The following is a 23407-nucleotide window of genomic DNA, read 5'->3' as shown; positions in this document are numbered from 1 at the left end:
CTCTTCTTCCTGGTTTACGGGCTCCTTTTTTCCACTCGTCACACACACATACTGCTCTTCTTACATTAACAGGACTCCAATCTTTCGTTTGTTCAGAGGCCCCCCCCTCTCTTCTTTTTCCTTCCTTTTTTCCCCCTTTCTTTCATTTGTTTTGCTTTTACTGGCCCCAGTCACTCGCTTACAGCACAATGAGCATCATTAGAACAACGCAAAGCGCAATACACCATTTTCCTTGGGTCAGAATATCATTAATTACTATTACTTAAATATTGCTCGAAACTCTCGGACCTCGGAACCTCAGCTCCCTCCAGTGCTCAACTTCTAGCTCTGAATCCCCGCGACGAAGACTGTCAACGAGCTCGCCAAAGACACTGGCAAGAGAGAAACCAGATTGACAGGGATGTAGATCCAGTCGGGCTTCGCGGCCATTAGCCTCGTCGCCACTGCCAGTACCTTCTCTGCTGCTTTCCTCCCCCACCACGTCAACAGCGGGGTAGGCCACAACGGGACGGTCATTTACGCCATCACCAAGGTGTGGGACCGCGCGACGACGTACTACCGGAGCTGACGACGCTGTACTGCAACAACCGCACTTACACCATTGACAAGCCCACGACGTTCATCATCCCCGGCTGCTCTTGCACTCAGACCTACGTATGTTCTATCCCTCCTCTTCTGTTCTCATCTTTCAAATGTTTCATGAAGCAAAGGAAACCCCCCACGACGGAGGGAAGAAGTAACTCTGCTGACAAGTCACTACTCCTCCAGAGGACCAACTACAAAGACGACTACAAGACCACCGGCTATATCCCCTAAATTCTCCTAGCCAGTCCGTCGCGCCTGTTCCTCCGATATGCCGACCGGAGACCCTGGAGACCCTGTGGTCCTGAGTGATCCCGGGCACTACGCCCACGGCGCCTGGCTAGTACCCTGGGGCCCAGCTGACAGTCGTCTCGGTCTCTTTACCCCCCCTAGCCCCACCCCCGTCGAGGAGGATCAGATGGTGCCTCTGCCTGGCCCCGAGACGTTGACCTCGTGTTGATTGGGGAGAGACTCACAAGGGAGCATGGGGTGGGAACCGGGGAATTCAGGAAGGGGAGGGCGTGGGGTGAAGTGAAGCCAGATCTGCTGCGCCTTCTGCACCCCTTCGCTCTTCTCTTCTCGTCCTCGGCTCCTTCCTCGCTTCTTCAACCGTCATCTCTTCCTTTGCATGGGGTTCGGCGCCTCTGGAAAAGGGGAGGTCCAGCTGATGGCTCCACTGAAGGAAAAGGGGAGTAGGAAGCTCTTGGATGAAACATCACTGCCTTCGCCAATACGTCTTTATGTTTCTGTCTTGTCTATCTAGACGTCCCCTTTTTTCCCCCAGCCCGCCGTTGTTGTCATGTTTTAACGCCCTATTGTTACTTAACGCCGATATGTCACCAAGGGACCGGGGACGTCGCGGAGAATGAAAGCGAGAAGGAGGAGAAGAAGTAGAAGGAGAAGAAGACGGAAGAACAGACAATGGAGCGAGAGACGAGACGAATGAGGAATCAAGAGAGCCCAGAACTATCGCGGTGTTCGCTGGAACCCGGGTGAAAGACCGGGGGAAGGGCGATCCCGCTTCCAGTGGATGAGGGGACGGACAATTCTCCTTTGTGAACAAAAGCCCTCGAATTGGTTCTTTGCATTCTGCAATTTTTTTTCATTTTCATTTTTGCCCCGTTAGTTTTCTCTCATGGTCAATAATAAAAAAAAAGGGGGGGGGGGGGGGGGAGACTCGGTATCATTGCTTTCTGCACAACATCATTATTCTGATTTAGGCCCCTGTGCCTTTCGTATCTTTAATCATTATTATTACTTTAGAACCTTATATACTTATCCCGTTTTGGTGTGTGTGTGTCACTCGATGGACCTCGGATCCAATGCCAAAGGAAAACTGCGTGTTTCGCATTGACTCCCCATGGTGATGCCGGTTGGTCGAGTGCAATCAGGCAATGCTTTTCTCGGCAGCCCCGAGTAAGCGTCGTATGCCGCAAGTACACGAATGCCGGGCGCGAGAGTAATCGACCATGCCGTGACATAGAATGGGAGCACCAAGTTTGCTCCTTGAGCACAACGAACCCATCTATCTGCCCATAGACTAACTCCGCGGGCAGCAGCAGGCTCTGGGCTTAATGGGCGGCCTAACTAGGCGATCAATTTGGTATTTTCCGGGCTCTCTAGGCGGTCATCCCTTTGAGAAGCGAGCTGGGGACCAGATTTCCCGATGCGGCTTTCTTCACGAGCGGCTAGTTCGTTTCACCATGTCAGCGTCTACCCAAGATCCCCCGAGCCCTGATGCCCTTTGCGCCAAAACGTCTCGCTCACTCCGACAAACGGCATGTGTGAATAAACACTTGTCGCGGGTTGCCGTTGATGTTCGCTTTCAAACTTGTAATATGGAGATACCAATGCGACGGGTTGTTCCCCTCGACAGCTGGTGTCCCTCGATGCCTCCATCCCCCCCTGCTGAATGCGTCGACATGCCCGCCCCGCCCAGCCCGCGAGCGACGACGATGCAAACATCATCAACGCAGAAGCCAGCCGTCCATAGCGCGTGCTCTGTAGAAAGGATGGGGGGGCGGACCATATTCCGTGTGGCCCTTGGGACAGAGTAAATTTCGAACGCAAGCGTCAAGCTCGCGAGAAACCGCTCCGGGGCCAAAAACGCCATGGTCATTCCCCCTCCCCCTCCCCTCCCTCCTCGTGATATTTCTCGAACTGCTTGCAACGCAAACCCCTTCCTCGGCCGAAGCCCGGAATCCACAGTCATCCTGCCCAGACGACCTCCTTTGACAGGACGCAGAGATTCCCCGGGCTGACTAGCCCATCTGCTGAATCGCCCTTGTCTCCGGTTCCGGCCTCGGGCCAAGAGTCCCGCCAAGGCCGGTTGCCATCCGCCAACAGGACCACGACGCTGGGCTGGGGCATCAGATATCGATAGATTACTTGCCAATTCCGGAAAGTCTGTGCCGCACTGGCGCATCTACCCTGCGACATGTGGCATGACAGCATGGTCATCTCAATATGAGGAAAGAAAAAAGAAATGCATGTACATAGATCCATCGGAGTGGATTGCAAAGATATGGGGGTATCAGTTTTCCCCCCCCCTCGCTAGCACAATGGCTGCGGACCACCGCCTCCCTCAAAAACACCTCCTACATGACCACCTCCCCGGTTCAATCCAGCTCGGCGACGAACGGCCCCTGCAGAGTCCCGCCGCTGTATTGCTGCTGCCCCGCGGCTGCACGCTGATGCGTGTCGTCGCAGGGATGGATGCCTCCGAAACCCGATTGGCTTCCGTGGGCGTAGTTGTTGTTGCTGCTGCCGCTGCCACTACCACCACCGAGACCGCCGGGCTGCGACCCGGCATCCGAACACCGAGATGAAGCCAAGGGAGCGGCGGCGTGGCGGAACCGCAGCGGCTCCGGGTAGGTGGCGTTCTGTGACTCGTCGCCGGGTGGTGTAGACGGCGACTTGGGATGCGAAGGCCTGTACGGCAAGCAGATTTGGTCGGCGGGGGCGTTGGTATAGTGAGTCTGACCCGGATGGGTCTGTGGAGGACGAGGATGGGGGGGCATGTGCGATGATGCGCCGTTGGGGCCGGACCCAGACAGAAGCGAGGTCTGGCTGGCGTGCCGCTGATGCGCAGCGGTTACGGAAGGGGTGGTGGTGGTGGAGGAGGAGGAGGCCTGCTGGACTTTGGACCGCAGACGTTCGACCAGCAGGCCGTGGCTCTTCTTCAGGGTCTTCTTGACGAAGGAGGTGGTGAAGACGTTGCAACGCATGTCGACGTCCTCGCGGATGTACAGGCCCAACACTGGGGCGCCGATACCGAGCTCGACGGGCTCGACAGGCTCGCCGGGCAGGCAGCCGGCTACAGTCCACTTGTCCCGGATCTCGAGGCCCATCGGGGCGTAGCAGTGGGTCTGCATGCCGGTGGGCAGGTCGTGGAAGCAGCAAGTGTAGCTGACGTTGCCGGTGACCAGGCCGCCGGGTAGGTATGATATCTCGTCGGTGAGGGAGTACCAGGCGCAGGCGTGCTCCTCCGGGGGCGCATGGGACGGGGCGGGGATGCGGTGGCGCTCCTTGATGAGAGGGTTCAGGTCGATCATCTCGACGTGGTTGTGGAGGAAGCCAAGGACGGCCTCGCGGGTGATGCCGGCTGGCAGGGGTGAGATGGTCGTGAATGTTGTGCGTTTTGACATGATTGATGAGGGTCGGCACGGATTTGTGCGTGCGTGTGTTTGGATGGGTGCGAGGGTGAGTGTTGGTCGTGAACCATGCGATGCAGGAGAGGTGAGAGGATGAATGACCTTGTGGAGGGGTAAGGATGTGAGGTGAGGTTAAGGTAGAGTTGCTTGCTTGCTGAACTGAAGCTGGGACGGAACGAGGCGGGTTCAGTAAATTGGATGAATCGATGATCAAGGGATGGAATCCAGTAAGAATGATTCGATCCCTTTCCCTCCCCCCTTGCTTTTCTTCAGTGGATGCAATGAAGTGTCGATTATTGACAACCTGCTGTACACACAAAAGAATATGGATTGAGGCGCAGTGTATGCGGCAAAGAAGAAAAAGTAAAAATTCCCCAAACCAAAAACCAAAATTCAAGGTTGATGATGCGTCGTGCCTCGAAGGCTGTGCCAGCTGAGATGAGAGGGGTGGAAGCACACGGAGACGGAGGCACGGAGGCGCAGCGGCGGCCGTGTGAGACGTGCAGTCCGCGACTCTGCGGGGCGTTAGCGCTCGCAGTGGGCGTACGCAGCGCGGTGAGGCCGGGTAGGTCCCCTGCCGGAAGGGATAAAAGCCGCCGCCGGTTAGTGCAACAGACGGGCGGCCGGTCAGTAGGGAGGAGAGGGGCTTGGTGTAAGCGGGAAGACAAACAGACAGCCCAGGACAAGCAGCAGAAGAGAGCCTTTGGAGATGGGCTAAAACCAAAGGTTGGTTATATGTAATGAGGAAGGTACTAACTCAAGGGATAAGAAACGGTAAGGAATGCGAGGCAAAAGTTGAAGAAGTGGCTTTAATCCCATTCAGCAGAAAGACAAAGCGGGGGAAGCGGCCGAGGCGGAGGTCGAGTACTCGTCGCCCACGACACGAAAGTGTCGGTCAAGTTTTTTTCTTCCAGTTTTTTATTCCCCTTCCTCCAACTCAGCGCCCGAGGGCATGAGAATGAGGAACGCTTGGCTGGCCGATTGGTCCAAACTGCCATCCCCAAGAAACAAAACACGGGCGGCCGCCGCCGCCTCGCACGAATGAGGCGAGGGCACACGAAGGGAGGGAGGGGGCCTCTCGCTTGTCGGCTCGGATGTCTCGCTCTTCTACGAAGCCGGACGTATGTACATGTAGGTACTCCGTGGCTCAACCCCCAAATTAACGTCAGCCAGTCAACCGGCCAGCCGCCCAAGCCGAGATGCTCTCGTCGGATGTCAATTGGCAAGAGAGCGGGATACAAGAGGCTCGCATTCCTCCATTATTTCTTGTTTTCTGGGATGGAATTGAAAGTATCGCTGTTTTTTTTATCATTTTTATTTATAAATAAATAAATAAAAGCCTATCATGGCGAAAGGCGATGACACTCGAAGCCCGGGGGGGAAGACACATGACGGGCCCAATGTGCGGAACCAGGACCGCAACGTGGCGGCGGCCGCCGGGCGGGTGGGGTATTTTGGGATTGAAGCCCGTGCTGAGCCGTCACTGGGTCGATTGCCCAACGCCCCCGCTATCACACTAAAAAGTTCCCGAGTCACAGGCTGCAGCAGCACATCTTCCGCTCGGTTGTGGGGGTCCATAAAACCCTCCAAGACTCTATTGCTAAGGTGTTGCTGTTGGTGTTGATCCGGCCAGGGCACCGGTACTTACATCCGAATCTTCCCTCCCACCCCCTTGCTTTGGGACGACACCTCACATGCGACGTTTCTTGGCAAGCGGCCGCCCTGACAAATGACACCCCGTCGAGCCCGGATATTTTCTAACGACGGCGGCCGCCAGCTCGCTCGACCCGATTCCCGCGCGTCTACCAAAAGGCCCTTCGTGGGAATGAAAATTTTCATATAGATAGGTACACACTGCACAACCGAGAAGGCTCGCGCGCGCAATTTCCTACAAGGGGTTCGTTGGTCAACGACCACAGATAGAGAGAAGACAAGCAATCATCGGCTTCGTGAAAGAAAGCACCAAACCCCAATCCAATGCCCTGTTTATGCCCCCCCGAATAACTCCCCTGACGATCCCCCTCCTCCAAAATGCCGGCCGAGTCGAACGAGAGGGCACAGTAATACAAAGTAATCGAAGCGAATGACATCAAATGGACCTCCAGGGTCTTTCTGTGCGGGGTGATGACAAGAGTGCCACCTTACGTTTATTTGTACATCTCTTGATATGATTATGTAGACAGGTATGCCTACCCCCACCCCTACCGGGTGGTAAGGAAGTCATGACACTCCCCTAACCAGAGCGAACAGACTCTCAGTGATCAGACCACAATTGGATCTCACTAGGATCGTGGCGTATTGCTCATGCGACGGTAATCCCTCTACTGTCCTCCACTAAGCACCGTGGGAGGACACTAATGAACGTGCGAGGTAGTCCCCAAGACGGCTTCGTTTGCCGAGCTGGGCTTGTGCTGAAAAGTCGGCCTTCATACTCACTCAAAACGAGAAACGCTCTGCATGGGACGATTCCAACCATGGCAGCGGCGGCAACGAAATGAGTAAAGCCACGTCGTGCCACCTTAGTGCAGCGGTTGCATACCACGAACACACAACCAGCGCGCAGCGCACGCCGCACAGTCATGGCGCCAGACTTGAAATCAGCAACACTTGCAGCCGCCCCCCCCCCCCCTACTTCAACGGTCCTTCGCCGCCGTCAAACAGTCAATCTTCGGGTGAAGCAGCCTCGGTCCTCCCCTCGCGGCTGATACACGGCAGGGTTTGGTGTCATAAACGGGCTGGGGGTCCATTGTCCCACTATACATCTCGGTCCGTGTGTAATGATGTCTCTCTACTCTCCGCTCGAGAGGGGCGGAACCCGACGCCATGCTGCTTCAAATCTCCTTACACCACCTCGCCAACACGTTGTTCAACTTGACCCCCACAGGAATCTCTTCCAGCGCCATGTCGACCTTCCACATCTTCCCCTCCAGCCCCCCGTACCCGGACGCCCGACCAGTCCCGAGCCCGGCCGGCACCAGCAACCCCAGCGCGACAAGCCGTTCCCATGCCAGCCCCGCGACCCCGCGGCCCCACACCCGCACGCCGCCTCCGAGCGCCAGCATCCCCGAGCTTGCCGACTGTACGCGCTGTCGGCCCATCAGCGAGCCGTACTCGTCGTACGCCATTGCAAAGTTGACCGTGTCCGTGTGTGCCACGATGTCCAGTCGGGCTGCTGCGATGAGAAGGCCCAAGTCCAGCTCCGAGAGTGACGGTAGGATGTGCAGTTTGGAGTTTGGCGGGGTTAAAGACACACTGGAACCGGGGCCGTTCTGCGACGAGATGACGAGGTTTAAAGAACCTGGTGATAAACGTGACAAGGGAAGTATGCATTCTGACAGGAATGCCGAGACGGACTTTGATGTTGCGTAATGATATTGCAGAAGATTCTGTAATGATTTATCCTTGTGGAGGGCCTGTGGGCGGGTAAGCGGCTGGCCTCTGTGAACACAGGTAGTATTGTTGGAACACCTACGTCGATCTTCGCCTTCCAGTTGGTATGGAAGGCTTCGTGCCCAGCGATGCTCACGTCGATGCCTTCAACCTCCATGTCCTCGTCGTCCACGCTCAGACCCTGCTTGCACACTTTCCAGTACGCTGGCAAGCTCTTCGGGAGCGACAGGTAGACGTAGCGATGGCTGAAACGACTCTTGACGCGCTTCTCGAGCATTTCCACCACATCCATGCGGGTCGTGCAACCCAGCACCGCGATTGGGGCCTTGCGCGCCTGCGCGATATCGAACAGGTTATAGAGCAAGGTTTGGCGGGGATGCGTGGCAAACATGTCGAACTCATCAATGACGAAGACGACCGCCTGAGAGGTCACACCTGCTTCCGCCTGCGCCATTTCCGAAGGGTGGGAGAGGAGGGCGAGCAGCGAGGCCATGGTATCGGCGTAGTTTGACTGCGAGAGGTGGTTGGGATTAGATTTCCATTCTACAGCATCACTGGGGAAAGCACTCTCACCCGAGCATTGACCTCATCCTCGGCGTCCATCTCCTTGCCCAACTGCCGCCAGATTTCTTTGAGAGCTAGCTTGTCGTCCGTATGGATAAACCCGTTCAACCTTACCACGTGAAACTCTTGTTTATGCTGCCGAGACATGTCGCCAATGATGCTCTCAATTAGCTGCCACGCGTTAGTCTCAGTCTTGCGTCGGTTGATATTGTGACTTACCGTAGTCTTGCCACAGCCCCTGGCGCCGATGATCAGCATCGAGTTTCCTTCCCCCGATAACACGGTCTGCTCCACCAACTGGTGTGCCTTCTCCATAGCCTCATCCTGATCAATCAGCTTAATACGTCTGCGCCCGGTGCAACGATCTAGCAACACCCGTTTCAAGCTGTTGAGGTGTTGCTCAACGTTGGGTATCTTGACCGCCTCGTCCGCAGCCGCCGCTCGTGATTGTTTCTGCTGAACGCACTCGTTGCAGTACCAGTCACCTCGGGGAACCTTGGGGACTTTGTAGCATTTCTGGTGGTAGGCCTTGTCGCAGCCATCGCAGAACAGAATCCGGTTACCGGGCTTGGAATCGGGTTTTGAGCATACCAGGCACACATCATCGTCTTCTTCTTCTTCTGACTCCTCGGCCGCTTGTTCTTTTTTCGGTGCCTCGGTCTCCTCCTCTGCCAGTTCTTCCTCGGACACCTTCACGGGCGCTTTTGAAGACTTTGGGCAGTTTGTCGCCGTCGTGTCCGCCTCCACTAGTTTCTGTGAAGGCTTCCGGTCTCTCCCAGACGTAGTCGGAAGGTCTTCAAAAAAGACCTCTTTATCATGATCATTGACTGAGTTGAAGGCGACGCTCTTGCTTCGCCTCGGCGTACCATCCTGCTTCGATGGCGTCAAAATACCCTTCAGGGGCACAGAGAAAATGCGCTGCGGTTTCGCAGTAGTACTCTTCGACACTACGGCATCCTGTGCCGGCGCAGAAGACCTTGCGCGTGACGTCGGGGTGGCTGAACGACTCGCCAGCTTCTCCTCCTGCACTTCGAGCACCTTTGCGGTTGGGATCCTGCGCCTTCCGCTTGACCGAACCTGAGAGGACGAGTCCTCTACTGTGGCAACCTCTTCGTCCTGATCCGCCTTTTTCTTTGTTCCTTGCTTCTGAAACGCCCGTTTTCTAATCGTGTTTCCTGCACCGACCCCGCTCGATCCTTGGTTCGCCGCAGCAGTGCTCTTCTTCTTCACAGGGCTCGTCTTGAGCGCAATCACCTCCTTCGGGCTCGAGTGCAGCTCATCGTCGGACCCGCAGATATCGTAGATGTCGGCATCGATGTTGCCACGAGGCGGGATCGGGACTTTGGCGGTCGGTCGGTCAACGCTTCTAACGTTGCGGATTCGTTGTGGCGGGTTGTCTTCTGGAGAGTCTGGTACGTCATAGGCCGAGGCGGGAGACGATTCTATTTTACGAGCAGCCTTCTTGATGGTCGAGGATTTGGTGCCAGGCTTTGTTTTCGGCGTCTTGGGGGAGGATGCGAGGGGATTGCCGTTGGCATCCAGCTTTCGCTTTTTGAAGGACCATGGAATCATACGCTCTCGATCTACGGGTGTAGCTCGAGCGCGCTTACGGCTTTCGGCACTGCCATCGGTAACCATACTCGAAATCGATTGACGGTTGATGCAAGATGCTGAAGTCTGACAAACCGGACCGAGAGAAGAAAAAAAGAAGAAGAAAAAAGTGAGCTATCGTTGGTTTGCACGTCTCAAACAGGAGGTGAAAACGGTCTGGTAGCTAGCTAGCTACAACCGCTGATGAGGTTACTAGGGCAATTTTGGAGAGCGGTAGGGGTCTGACGCGTTAACTGAGATGTGGGAGCGCGCTGTGTCCCGGCAGACTTGGCCCAAGCGTTCGGTTGTCGTGCCGACGAGAAAGACAACCCCAACCCCGGTCGAAAGTTACATCAGCTTTGGACCTTGAGAACGGACCATGGGTAATGATGTTGCTCGAAAATGCTTCTGTCTTTGCCATTCTGCTCAAAATTATCGCAGTCATAACTTATGCCTTATGCTGCCTAACGCCCGCCACACTGATAAAATAAAACAACTCCTACAATTAAGTCTCCTGTTCCCTTCAGGAGGGGGGAGAATACACGAGGCTTAGCTGAGCCTACTCAGTAGCCATTCGATCCCTCATACTGATATCCTCATGAGCACGTTCGCATGTGTGTCCAACACAGCTGTCAACCAACCGCGGAAAATCAACAACGCCGAGCCCCGGAATGACTCTTCAAATCAAGTCCTTGCTCATCTCGTAGGACCAGCCGCCTTCTCTACGCAACTTGTCGCGAGCTGCAAGATCCTTTCTGATTTCGTCTTCCGTGAGACGATCGGATCCACTCCAGTTGGCGCTTGAAGTCCGCGCGCGGAACTTATGCCACCTCTCCTTGTTGCTGAACACTTCCTCCATGTTGAGGGCGCGCGGAGGCCCAAAGATGCCCTCGGGGTTCATGGTCTCCTGCCGCATGAGGGCGCGCCTCAAGTCAGGAGAGTCGGCCCAAGGCGCCACGCCAAAGTGCGAGTCTCCCTCGTCTTCATCTTCGTCCGTATCGATTTCAGGCAGCTCGATCTTCTCACCGTCCTGGAAACGCGGCGACGATCTCGTGGCCTTGGCTGCCGACTTTGTACTTGTAGCACCCATCGGCCGTGCCGGTGTCTTGTGGGCCGGACCAGCGGGGTTGGGGTTGGGAGCAAAAGGAATTTGTCCTTGGGCGAACTGGTTCATGTCCACTTGCTTGGCCGACTTGATCGTGCTGTGGTGCTGAGCCGTGACAGTTGACTTGAACAAGTCCCTAGATGCGCTCGGTGGTGCGTTGTTGTAGCCAAACATCGACTTGGTAGGCATCTCCTGCTGTTCCATATTATTAAATGTTCCAACAAGCGGCTCGTTCATTGCGTGGCATACCTTCTTGTAGCCGACCGATGGCGGGCGAACAGGAGGCCCCTTGATGTTGGGGGGCTGGATGTCCATATCAAGCTCATCGGCAAAATCGTCGCTCGTGCGGCGACGCTTGGCCTCCTTGGACTGGTAGGACGGCCCGTTGCGAGGAGCAGGGTTGCGCGAGCTCCTTTCTTCTCTGCCCTCTTGCGGGAGAGGCCTCTTGGAGCCAGGCTTGGAAGCATTCGAAAGAACAGCGTTGACCGGTCGATCCTCCTGAGACCGATGGGCAGTAGAAGTCAGGCGTGAAGGTGGCCGAGGAGGCTGACCATCACTGCGTTGGCTCGCAGTGTAGTCGGGAGGACCGTTCGGCTGAGACCGCACAGCCGGCGGTGGTGCTCGAGTCTGTTTGGCACGCTCAATGGCGGCCTGTCTCTGTGCATTCTTCTTCGCCTCGGCTTGATCTCGCTCCCTCTCCCTCTGCCTTTCTGCTTCCTGCCGCCTCTGCGATTCCTGCTTGCGCTCTTCCTCCTGGATGGCGGCGCGCTTGCGTTCAAGTTCGAGCTTGGCATCTTTCTTTCTTTGCGCCTCCCGCTCCTCTTGTTCCTTTCGCTTGGCGGCCAGTTCAAGCGCCTTGGGCCGTCCGTTGGAAGAAACGGAGCTCTTCAAGCTTGCCAGAGATTGCTTACTGTGCGAGCCTGGCTGGCTGGTTTTGGCCTTGACCGACGAGCCGAGTGTATCTTGAAGACCAGAGGACAAAGTGCTCGTCGAAGGGTGGTATTGCGAGTGTTGCGAGCCGGTGTTAACGCGAATAACAGTAGGCGCTTGCTTGACCTTGCTGGGTGCTTCCTTCACTGGCTTCATCGGGCGGCGAAGTTCCCTGGGTCTTGCCGTCTGGCTCGGGCCGACCGAGCGAGGGGCAGACGGCGGCGGCAGCGGTGTCGGTGCTTCCGTCATTTCCACGTCCAGCTTCCCTGGCTGCGAAGCCTCGGCCTCGGCCTGGTTATTGGCTTTGCGGGGGCTAGTCCTGATGGGCCTGGGCGCCTCCTTTGGTGCCGGCGTTCGAGCAGGTCTCGCTACCTCCTTCTCCTCCTCCTTTTCGGATTCTGTCTCCCTCTGTGCCGCTATCTTCTTCTCCATAGCGGCAATCTTTTCTTGTTCTTTGCTGAAAGTCCGAGCCTTCTCGCGTTCCTCGGCGCGAGCCTTGTCCAGCTTGCTCATCTGGTCGGCCATCAGTTTGGCTTCCTTCTCTTTACGCTTGTCCTCCTTTTCCTTCTCAACAGAGGCCCTTGTGCGGCGAGCGACAGGTTTCTCAGGGCTTCCCACACTAGAAAGTATTTGCACATCGGGTGCGATGCGCTTGGAAAGATCAGGGTACAGCGGTTCTGCCGGAGCTGACTGGGGCGGTGCGATCGAGTCCGTGGACGGGCCGGAATGAAGGCCAAATCGAGCAGTGGATGGTGACATGAGCGATGACTTGCCCTCAGCGCTCACTGCCGCGCTGCTCGCGAGAAGACCTTTCGAGCTCTTCAGAATAGAAGACAACTTGTTCTTGACTTGCTTCAGCGGGCTGTCCCGGAAGCTTCGCGTAGGCGATTGAGGGGTCTCTGGCCGTCCGTTTTCTGGCACCGCAAACAACGGGTTTGAAACAGAGACGTGTTTCTTGGCGGGAGACAGGTCTTCGGCCATTCTGTCCTTCGACATGTCTGGCAAGACAGAAACGGAAGCGGATTTGCCATGACTGAAGACGCTGGTAGTACGCTCAGGAATGACAGGGGCACGGTTGGGTGAGCTCGACCGGCCAGGTGATTGCCGCTGCTTAGGCAAAGCAAACTCTGAGCCGCTGACTGTGTCGGCCCCCTCAATACCTTCCATGACGTCTGCGGTGTGGCTCTTGGGCAATTGCGGCCGTGGGCTGGACTTGGGCGTGTCCTTTGCAGGGACCGGTGGTGCGATCCAGTCGTCTTCTTCCTCTTCCTCTTCCTCGCCCTCGTCTTCCTCATCTTCGGGAAATGCCCCAGGGGTTGGAGGCGCGGCCGACTTCTTTACCGGCGACGCTGCCTTGGCCTCTGCTGCGGGTTGGTGTGCGCTGGTGTGGGAGGTTTGATGTGCAACGGCGGAGCCTGGAATTGACTTCGAAGGCCTGCTGGCGTTTGGCTGAGACTTGCCAAGTAGATTGATCTGGTCCTGGAGTCGTTGAGTATACGTCTTGTTGTGCTTGGAGGCGTAGCTGTCGGTCCCGTTCGTCGCCTCAGTCGAATCGTTGATTTTCATTGCGTCTTCGTTGCCTTCCTCGTCATCTGAAGCTCCAAGTAGATCTAAATTATTTCCTAGGCTCTTGCCACCAGTTTGTCTGCTGTAGTGACTTTGGCGATTGGTGTCCAGGTGACTGGTTCTAGAAACACGTGGCCCAATGCTTTTGTTCCTCAGAGGCTCTCTGGCAGGAAGCGAAGCAAAGTTGAGACTACTCTTCCTAACCGGTCTAATCGGACTCGACTCGTCGGATGGCGATCGCGTATCATCATCCATGTGGACATCCACTTCATCTTGCGAATCAGCAGCGGGTGTGGGTTCGGGCGCGGGAGATGGAGAGCCCATGGGCGAGGGCGAAGGTGCAGACGGAACCTTGGCCGGAGAGCGCTTGATAGGCAGCGAGGTCTTCACGGGCGATGCGGCCTTCGCGGAGCGAGGTTTAGGAGAAGCCACAGGGGACGAAGGGGTCTGAGCATGCTTGGGCGAGCTTTGAGGTGCTGATGAGGATTCCGAGGCGGGGGACGGTGCCTCTTCGGTTATGTCTCTCATCATTCTTGTGGTCTGGTCTTCCTTGGCAGTCTGAAATGTGACTTCAGGTGATCGTATAGGTCTCGTCACGGTTGGGCTTTGAAGCGCGCTTTGCTCGGCTGCAGTGTCGAATGCAACGTGACCCACACGTCCTGTCTTAGGGGGGCTGGATCGTGGCTCTCCAAGCTGTGTCTCCTCCTCGATGAGGTCAACGTCCATATCGTCGTCGTTGTCGCCGTTCACGTTGTCGACGTCCTGGCTGCCGTAGTATCCAGAATCGGCTAGGGCAATGGGCGGTTTCGAAACCGGTCTCGGTGAGGGAGCGGCTTTGTGCGGCGAAATGTTCCTGTTGATCATAGGGGACGATGTCGGTTGTACAGGATTGACCTTAGGAGTAGTGCGAGCAAGTTGTTGGGTGAAGGCATTAAGGGCGCCATTGGGCGTTGAAGAGAACACATCTGAAAGCGGCTACGAGCTGTTAGCAAAAGAGTGGTATATGTGTGGTTTGGGCACCTTACAACACGGGGCTCGCCGTTTTCGACCTTACGCGTCGTCCGCGGCGTCTTGCTGCGAAGCTTTCCGGGAGTCTTGAAAATCTCAGCGACATTACTATCAACCAGGTTAGCAAACGGCCCATAGCTGGGTGGCAAGGGTGAACATGCATCTCGTTCTCGTTAAAAATCCCGGCCATGTGCTCGTTGAGCCAGTCGAACTCGTTCTTTGCAGCGAACGAAAACTCCTCGGCCTCTGCCTGGACGATGCTCAAGGCTGTCGTCCTTTCGTCGTTGACCCATGACGCGGAGCCGACGGGCACACGCGTTCCTCGCATCGTCGCCATTGTGAGGGGTAAAGTCGCGACGCGCGCAAGAGTGTCGCTGTTGGGATGAAGAGAAAATGCTAGCTGATCATCGAGGTCGCAAGAGTATTCAAAAGAGCGTAGTAAGGCGGTTGCTTGGGGAGAAGAGGGAGGTTAGCAAAAAGTGGGAAGCACACAAAAGCTGTATGGATGTGTCGTGGTGTTGATGGACCTGGGTTTGAATTGCATTGCGAACCGACCGATTGTTTTGGTCGAGTCCGCATCTGGCTTAGCGCCCCTGATGTTCGTGGGGCTGCCCTGGCCGGGGCAATGACAAGTCTCACTTGTGGGAAACTGGCAGTCGGGCTGTTGCCGGCTGCCGATAAGGGCCTTATCGGGTGTAGGATGTGTGCCCCCCTTAGATTCTGAGGGGGGGGGGGTGAAGTGGAAACGCGACCGATGGAAAGTAAACAAAAACTGCTTGACACCGACAACACTCCTCAGCAACGCCATCGCCAACTACTAACTACTGCAGCATGAGGGTCATAGAAGTTATTATAGACGTATGCGATCCGGTTTCTTGCGGCAGACTTTATTTACTAACTGATCACAGGGCTTCAAGTCGTATGCCGTGCGGACGGTGATTTCGGGCTGGTAAACAAACACTGCTCCAATCGAAGGACGAACCGCAAGCTCACACAACACAGGGATGAAAGTTTCAACTCGATCACCGGTCTCAACGGTTCCGGAAAGTCCAACATTCTGGATGCCATCTGTTTCGTTCTGGGTATCACCAACATGACAACAGTGCGAGCGCAGAATCTCCAGGTGCGGATGCTTCCGTCTGAACTTTTTATACCTCCCCCTCCTTCACTTTTTGCTCATGGACGTTGAAGCTGATGTTATCCTCATATAGGACCTTATCTACAAACGTGGCCAAGCCGGCGTCACGAAAGCGAGCGTTACGATCGTTTTCGACAACAGAGACAAGAAAAAGTCACCCATCGGCTTCGAAGAGTATGCGACCATCAGTGTGACTCGCCAGATTGTCTTGGGCGGCACATCCAAATACCTCATCAATGGACACCGCGCACAGCAACAAACAGTACAAAATCTCTTCCAGTCCGTCCAGCTCAATATCAACAACCCCAACTTCCTCATCATGCAGGGCCGAATCACAAAGGTTCTGAACATGAAGCCTGTCGAGATTCTGGCCATGATCGAGGAAGCCGCGGGAACACGAATGTTCGAGGATAGGAGAGATAAAGCGCTGAAGACGATGGCCAAGAAGGAGATGAAGCTCCAGGAGATCACAGAGCTGTTGCGCGACGAAATCGAGCCCAAACTCGAGAAGTTGCGAACAGAGAAGCGCGCTTTCCTCGATTTCCAACAAACACAGAACGACCTTGAGCGCCTTACAAGAGTGGTTGTTGCGCACGACTACGTCCGCTGCCAGGAGAAGCTGGAGCAGTCCGCAGCAGACCTAGAGGGCAAGAAGCAACGCCAAAAGGACCTCGAAGAGTCAGCGACACGACTAAAGAGCGAAATTTCCCATCTCGAGGAGGACGTCAAGCGGGTTCGCGAACAACGTGACAAGGAGTTGAAGAAGGGGGGCAAGGCGCAGGCTCTCGAGGACGCCGTGAAGAAGCATTCGAACGGGCTTGTCAGACTCGCTACCGTCATGGACTTGAAGAAGTCCAGCATGGCCGAAGAAAAGGAAAAGAAGACGGCCGTCGAGAAGAACGTGTCCGAATTGGAAGCGACATTGCAAGAAAAGACCCAGGCATTTGAAGAAATCAAGGCAAGGTTTGACGCTGCCAAGGATGACCTGGAGAAGCAAAGCCAAGAGGCCGAATCCAAGGAGGAACTCTTGCAAACGCTGCAGACCGGTGTTGCCTCCAAAGACGGTCAAGAGAGCGGCTACCAAGGTCAGCTCCAAGACGCGAGGAACCGCGCGACAGCTGCTGTCACCGAACAGGAGCAGGCGAAGATGAAGATTGCCCATCTCGAGAAGCGCATCAAGGAAGAAGAACCACGCGCCAAGAAGGCGAAGGAACAAAACGCCGATCTCCTGAAGGATCTTGAAGTACTGAGGTCACAAGCCCAGAAACTCGAAAAAGAGCTGGGCAGACTGGGCTTCGAGCCTGGCCAGGAAGAGCAGCTGTACCAGAAGCAGTCCTCATTACAGCAGCAAATCCGAGGCCTCCGCCAAGAGGCGGATGGGTTGAAGCGCAAGGTCGCCAACATTGACTTCAATTACGCGGACCCGACCCCTAACTTCGACAGGTCCAAGGTCAAGGGCTTGGTTGCTCAGTTGTTCACCTTGGACAAAGAGAATACGCAAGCGGGAACTGCCCTTGAGATCTGCGCCGGTGGTCGCCTCTACAACGTTGTGGTTGATACTGAAGTAACTGGTACCCAGCTGCTCCAGGGAGGAAAGCTTCGCAAACGCGTTACTATCATTCCCTTAAACAAGATCGCAGCCTTCAAGGCCTCAGCTCAGACCATCGCGACGGCCCAAAGAATCGCTCCAGGCAAGGTTGACCTAGCCCTGTCCCTTGTTGGTTACGACCATGAGGTATCTGCAGCCATGGAGTACGTCTTCGGCAACACTCTCATTTGTGCCGACGCAGACACGGCGAAGAAAGTAACCTTTGACCCCAATGTGAGGATGAGGAGCATCACCCTGGAAGGAGATGCTTACGACCCCTCCGGCACTCTGTCTGGTGGTAGCTCTCCCAACTCCAGTGGCGTGCTAGTCACCTTGCAGAAGCTTAACGACATCACTCGCCAACTCAAAGAGGCTGAGGCGTCTCTGCACGAGCTTCAACTCACCATCGCGAGTGAGAAGTCTAAGCTTGATCATGCGCGCAAGATTAAGCAGGAGCTCGACTTGAAAAGCCACGAAATCAAGCTCGCCGAGGAGCAGATCAGCGGCAACTCGTCGTCGTCAATCATTCAAGAGGTGGAGAATATGAAGGAGACCATTGCCCAGCTCAAGACAGACACCGCGGAAGCGAAGAAGAAGCACGCCGAAGCCACCGCCGACGTCAAGCAGATTGAGAAGGACATGAAGGACTTCGACAACAACAAGGACGCGAAGCTTGTTGAGCTGCAGAGGTCCCTGGACAAGCTGCGAGCGACTCTCACAAAGAACTCTGCCTCGGTCAAGGTTCTGCAAAAGGAGGTGCAAGGTGCGCAGCTTGACTCTGAGCAAGTCTCGGGCGACCTGTCTGCAGCCCGCGAGCAATTGCAAGAAGTCGAGGTAGCCATCAAGGCTCAGCAGCAGGACATCGAAGACCTCGTCAAACAGCAGAGCAGCCTCCAAGAGACGCTCGATGGTGTCCAGGTCGAGCTTGATGATGAACGCGCCAAGTTGCACGGCTTTGATGATGAACTTCGCGCGCTCGAGGACGCGACTCGGTCCAAGAATGCTCGTATCGCCGAGGAGAGTCTCGAAAAGCAGAAACTTGGCCATCAAGTCGAGAGGTTCCACAAGGAACAGCAGTCGGCCGTGCAGACGGTAGCTCATATGGAGAAGGAGCACGACTGGATCGCCGACGAGAAGGAGAACTTTGGCCGTTCAGGTACGCCGTACGACTTCAAGGGCCAGAACATTGGCGAGTGCAAGGCGACGCTCCGCAACTTGACGGATCGCTTCCAGGGCATGAAGAAGAAGATCAATCCCAAGGTCATGAACATGATCGAGAGCGTCGAGAAGAAGGAGGTCTCGCTCAAGCATATGATGAAGACGGTCATCCGCGACAAGCGCAAGATCGAGGAGACCATCATCAGCTTGGACGACTACAAGAAGAAGGCTCTGCAAGAGACGTGGGAGAAAGTCAACGGCGACTTTGGCCAGATCTTCAACGAGCTCCTGCCTGGCAGTTTCGCCAAGCTGGATCCCCCTGAAGGCAAGACCATCAGCGAGGGTCTTGAAGTCAAGGTCTCCCTCGGCAAGGTGTGGAAGCAGAGTTTGACTGAGCTCTCTGGAGGACAGAGGTACGAGATTCCCACATCCCTTCAGATATTCGACCCGAGAACTAACATGTGTGCGGCACAGGTCCCTCATCGCTCTCTCCCTTATCATGGCCCTTTTGCAGTTCAAGCCGGCGCCAATGTATATCCTCGACGAGGTCGACGCCGCCCTGGACTTGTCACACACGCAAAACATCGGCCGTCTGATCAAGACGCGTTTCAAGGGGTCGCAGTTCATTGTCGTGTCCCTGAAGGACGGCATGTTCCAGAACGCCAACCGCATCTTCCGCACCCGCTTCAGCGAGGGAACTAGCATGGTTCAAGCGTTGACGCCCGCGGATCTGAAGTAAACGCCTCTGGCTTCACAGGCCTGGTTTGGCGATGGTTTCTTGGCCTTACGAGCGAGCTGCTGATGCCAATGCGAATCGCGACATAATGATGATGACGATGATGAGGTTTCTCCTTTTCTGTTTATCATTAGGCGTCTTTTTCTTCGGCTGTACATGGGAAGGGGGGGGAGGAGGGGCATCCAATGAAGAGTGTTTTCGAGCTGGATACCACTGGGACAAGCAACTTGCTTGTTGTCATTTTGTTTCTTGTAACGGATATCTTGGGGGAGTAACGGCATGATATATAATGGAGGCTCGCGTGTGATAATGGCGAACCGGTTTCGTGTTTTATACCTGCACCTTTGAGCTCTTTTCTCCCGGTCTTGATTATGCTCCGTCCCAGTGTATTTTATGCATTGTGACCACGCAACCGTTCCTTTACCCCTACCGGCCATGCCCACAGCCGAAAACCTACTCACTTCACTGTTTGATGTAGACGTGCTGCCCGCGCTCTAACACTTCGACGAACATGCCCACCTCGAGCCAAGCCTGCATGTACTCGACGCGGTCGGTGCCCTCGAAGAGAGGTACCATCTGCATGCCCAGACACCCCATGCGCGGGGCGCCCTCGTCAACGTCGCGAAGCTTGCGGAGAGCCCTGTCCGGTTCGACGCGGTGGCGGGCGCCGGTAACCGGGTCAACGTTGGGCATCTTGCAACTTGACGAGGTCAGTTGATGGTCTTGGAAAGGACACAAGCTGCTTCTCTTTTGTTGGAGGGGAGGCTTGCCAAAAGAATCGCCTGTGTGCAACGCTTGACTTGTTTTTGAGACGGAGGTTGAGGTAAAAATGAGCGGGAACTTACCGAACTGTGCGACACGAGACTTGACACTTTGTAGGCGCAGTGACTTTGGACGTGCCCTGAGTGAATTTGACCGATCTCCACGACTCTTCGTCATATGCCGGGGCGCCGGAGACTGTCCAATGTCTCATTAGCCGGGCCGACTCCCTTTAAAACCGGGCTGCTGTCGAAGAGAGTACACCAACGGGGAGCACGGGACGGGGGGCGGTGTTCTGACGTACCAATGATATTGGCCCGGAACCTCCCAACGTCGAGGTGTCGGAGTTCATCGTCCTTGGGCACTTTGGCGTCAAAGTCCTGGAGACTGCCGGTGTTCATGAGGTGCAGGGGATACTGTCATCGAATCCACCCTTTCGTCAGCCCACGTCTGAGATGGCCATGTCAACTGAGAGAGAGAGAGACTCACGGCGTCCTGGAATCCGACGACGGGCTGGTACCCGGCGTCCTCCTTGGCTGGTGCACACCGATACACCTCCCTCAGCTTCCCCGGGTCGACCCGGAACAGTGCCAGCTTGTTGCTCACGCCTAGGTACCGGCTCAGCTCCCCAGGGATCTCCTTCTCCATGTTCAAGGCGGGCACCATTTCCTTCCACACCCTGACGTCCTCGCGCGTGTAGCCGCGCTCCTCGATCTCCTTGTCAGTGGGGAACTCGACGGGCAGCAGCACCTCCATCTCGGGCTCCCCGCGCCACCCGTCGCGGATCTTGGCCGCGATCCACTGCATGGTGCCCTTCCACCCGGGCTCGCGCCAGGGGAAGCGAAGCACGATCCACGCGTCGCCGCTCTTCTCGAGGAACACAGTCTTCTTGGTGGCGTCGGGCACATAGACGTCCACCTTGACCGTCGCCAAGAGGGGGAACTGCCGCTGCGTGACGAACTCCCATGAGTGCGTGTCCCGGCCGTCCTCGGCCGCGCCATCGACGGACACAGGGAACGGGGACTTCAGCTGCGCAAAGGTGTACAGTCTGTCGAACTCGAGGCCTGTGGGGAGGAGCTTGCTCCGCGCGACCTCGATGCCGCGGCATGATTTGACCGGGTATACGCAGAGCGACTTGACCTTTGCGAGCCCACCAGCGCTGGTCCCGGTCTCGGTCTTCTGCTGCTCTCCGGCGGGGGCCTGATCCCGGGATTTGCTTCTGGGAGAGGCCGCGCCGATCTGGGAGTGAGTCGCCAGTAGCGCGTCGCGGGTGGTAGCTGGAATCGGGGGGAAGAGGTAGAGGACCGGAACAAGGAAGCATAAGAACGTGGCGAAGGGGAGGAAGTAGAAGCCGAAGCCTAGGCGGACAGGCTCGCTCAGGGCGGACGTCGACATGTTTACTTCCATTGTAAATGAGGTTTTCTCTTTTTCACAGGTATTTTCGGCCCTTCCAGTAACTTTGAACTATCGATGGTGGTGTATCAGTGACATATAGGGGGTTCTGGTCTCCTCGGTTTGACGAGATGTCGCTCGCTCCCTCACTTGTAAGACAGAGGCGAGTACTGTAAGTGGTGGCGTTGTTAAGAGATTGATTGGGATCCGGCTTCAACCACCCGTCTTAAGCATACAAGGCTTTATTTACTTGGTCGGTGGTAGTTCGCGTGGCTTCTGCTGCTCATGATACGATATGAGCATCGGAACCTCATTCACTCCCTTGAGCAATGTGGCCATTGATCACGGCTGAAACTTTCCATTCATCCCTTTCGGCAGGGCCCTGGATCGGATCAGGGGGAGCGCATAGCTGTATTTCTAACCACGTGATATATCATGTGATACATGACCACCAGAGTTGGTCTGTGCTTTTAATGGGACTTGCATGAGACTCCTTGCCCTGTTCTACAAGTCTGTACGCATGTCCAACTGTTAGAAGTCAGAGTCGTAAACCAGCTGCAGCCCAAAAGAAATCGGCAAATGTCAATAATGGCAGGCCTATCTTGCAGATTCTTGCGAGAATACTACGCGTTGTGTGCAGCGGCTCGAGGGCTATTCCAGTCTGTGTTTATTCCCGAGCTAGATTGGTGGGAAACATCACCACTCTTTCACCAAAAGTTGACGGCCCATCCCCGCGGGATTTCAACAAGTATGCGCTAATCTAGCTCGTTTAAAAGGCTGTTACAGAGATTGAATCCATGTCCGACATCTTGCTATAGTTACAGCACGGCCTCTGGCACCACAGGGACTACAATGTTTCCCCCATTACGATCTCCTTCTACAAAACGTTCGTTGTTGAAACTCACTTAAAGAAGAAGACATACAGACAAACAGCTTCATCACTGGACTTCTACAGGGTTCAGCAACAAGACACATCCCTATCTTCAGCCAGCCCGAAATCCTCAAGAATTCTGGCGGGGCTCGCCACGACTTGGGAATCAGATATACTGTCCTAACCGCCCGACGGGTTCTAGTTCCCAAGGATACAAACCTGCTATTCGCCAAGTTCGTGTTGTTAGTACACCAGTCCCCTTTTGGACTGTATTTTGAAACCCCTAGAGTCCTGCAACAGGAAAGAGGCTGTCGATCGAAAAAGCTATTGACTTGAGGGCCTGGTGTGCCTGCGGAAGAACGAGCGTGCTGCCGGGTAATAGGTTCTAGGCTTTTCACCACCGTCCCGATCCTCTCTTCTACACCCCGGATGGTATGTAGCCCAGGTCGAACGTAGCTGCCTGGGTACGCATGCCTTGACCCAAGCCATCACAGAGTGACCCTACGCTCAGAAGGTTTCAGTCGGCGGTTTTCTCGCTTGGTCCAAAATAGAGATGTTCTCTGCAGTGTCAGTTCGCGTTGTGATCCTTTTGGATCTCAGTCTCGAATTGGCGATAACCTCGCTGGTGCAGGAGCTGGCAGATTGGTGGAATATTCAGCACAACGAGACCCTCCAGCCCGGGTAGAAGTCCACAGTCGTTGAGCAGACTAAACGACTTAAAATCGCATACTATTGCCTGTTATCTTAGCGGCCGCCTATGGATAGATTTGCTCGAGCAGCCTTCACGACTTTGAGCTTCCTGTCTTGACAACAGACCGCTTCTAGTGCAACTCCTTCCAGTAAAATACTTTTTAGCACAACGAAGGCAGCACTAGCAGCAGTTCTCCTGCTGACTTGAGCCGTTAGTTTCCTTCTTTGCGCCTACGTTATTCCTCTTGACGAGACACACAGACTGACTCGTCAATAGGCACTCGTCACCTCGGCGGACAAGAACTATGTTATCCGCCGCATCGACGAGGTGCCCCCTAAATTGATGGAGGACTCGGGCGAAATGGCCGTCACTGGTCCCGTCATCGAGGGCAGCCCGAACGTGACCCTCTACAAGACCGATCGAGAGGTCTACGACTAGATTTTGGCGTTCAACCCGCACAACTTCGACGACGTCGCCGTCGGCACTACGCCTGTCCCTAAGCGCGGCCTTCTGGGGCCCAGCGCCTGGTCCATCGTAAGTCGTGCACTGTTCAAGATAGAAGGGAGCATCCTGGACTAGCTATTCGTGCCTCCTTCTAGGGCACAAGGCTTTCTCGTCGGTCTTGTTTGGCGATTTTCATTGTGAGCTCCAGGACTGCGAGCCCAACTACAAACCCGAGTCTGTAC

At 55.5% G+C, this 23407-nt stretch overlaps 6 protein-coding genes across 6 annotated transcripts; 2 read left to right on the top strand and 4 right to left on the bottom strand.

Moving 5' to 3' along the window:
- Window positions 1-3197: 3197 nt before the first annotated feature.
- Window positions 3198-5135, bottom strand: CDEST_05312 (uncharacterized protein). Its single transcript, XM_062921471.1, has one exon. The coding sequence runs from the start codon at window positions 4227-4229 to the stop codon at window positions 3201-3203; it is 1029 nt and encodes a 342-aa protein (XP_062777522.1). The 5' UTR covers window positions 4230-5135; the 3' UTR covers window positions 3198-3200.
- Window positions 5136-6649: 1514 nt separating this feature from the next.
- On the bottom strand, window positions 6650-9987 carry CDEST_05311 (Putative Zinc finger, PHD-type, AAA+ ATPase domain, Zinc finger, FYVE/PHD-type). Its single transcript, XM_062921470.1, has 4 exons — window positions 8409-9987; window positions 8199-8360; window positions 7708-8136; window positions 6650-7648 (listed from the first exon to the last, which is right to left on the bottom strand). Exons 1-4 carry the CDS (start codon window positions 9825-9827, stop codon window positions 7067-7069), a joined length of 2592 nt encoding a protein of 863 aa, XP_062777521.1. The 5' UTR covers window positions 9828-9987; the 3' UTR covers window positions 6650-7066.
- Window positions 9988-10458: 471 nt separating this feature from the next.
- On the bottom strand, window positions 10459-14725 carry CDEST_05310 (Putative inner centromere ARK-binding protein; the record flags this gene model as incomplete). Its single annotated transcript, XM_062921469.1, has 4 exons — window positions 10459-11079; window positions 11134-14355; window positions 14406-14496; window positions 14550-14725. 4 exons carry the CDS (start codon window positions 14723-14725, stop codon window positions 10459-10461), a joined length of 4110 nt encoding a protein of 1369 aa, XP_062777520.1.
- A 424-nt stretch (window positions 14726-15149) lies between these two features.
- Window positions 15150-19368, top strand: CDEST_05309 (Putative structural maintenance of chromosomes protein). The gene is made up of 5 exons (XM_062921468.1): window positions 15150-15246; window positions 15297-15337; window positions 15391-15511; window positions 15600-18685; window positions 18747-19368. The coding sequence occupies exons 1-5, from the start codon at window positions 15220-15222 to the stop codon at window positions 19009-19011; spliced, it is 3540 nt and encodes a 1179-aa protein (XP_062777519.1). The 5' UTR covers window positions 15150-15219; the 3' UTR covers window positions 19012-19368.
- A 1-nt stretch (window position 19369) lies between these two features.
- CDEST_05308 (Putative molybdenum cofactor sulfurase, pyruvate kinase-like, insert domain superfamily) lies at window positions 19370-21518 on the bottom strand. Its single transcript, XM_062921467.1, has 4 exons — window positions 20257-21518; window positions 20072-20183; window positions 19854-19965; window positions 19370-19708 (listed from the first exon to the last, which is right to left on the bottom strand). Exons 1-4 carry the CDS (start codon window positions 21172-21174, stop codon window positions 19471-19473), a joined length of 1380 nt encoding a protein of 459 aa, XP_062777518.1. The 5' UTR covers window positions 21175-21518; the 3' UTR covers window positions 19370-19470.
- A 941-nt stretch (window positions 21519-22459) lies between these two features.
- CDEST_05307 (uncharacterized protein) lies at window positions 22460-23159 on the top strand (the record flags this gene model as incomplete). Its single annotated transcript, XM_062921466.1, has 2 exons — window positions 22460-22462; window positions 22998-23159. 2 exons carry the CDS (start codon window positions 22460-22462, stop codon window positions 23157-23159), a joined length of 165 nt encoding a protein of 54 aa, XP_062777517.1.
- Between the last annotated feature and the right edge of the window lie 248 nt (window positions 23160-23407).

This window comes from Colletotrichum destructivum, chromosome 3 (assembly GCF_034447905.1).
Source record: "Colletotrichum destructivum chromosome 3, complete sequence".
Taxonomy (NCBI): domain Eukaryota; kingdom Fungi; phylum Ascomycota; class Sordariomycetes; order Glomerellales; family Glomerellaceae; genus Colletotrichum; species Colletotrichum destructivum.
Note: the sequence above shows the minus strand (reverse complement) of the source record. Positions and strands in the feature narration are given on the sequence as shown.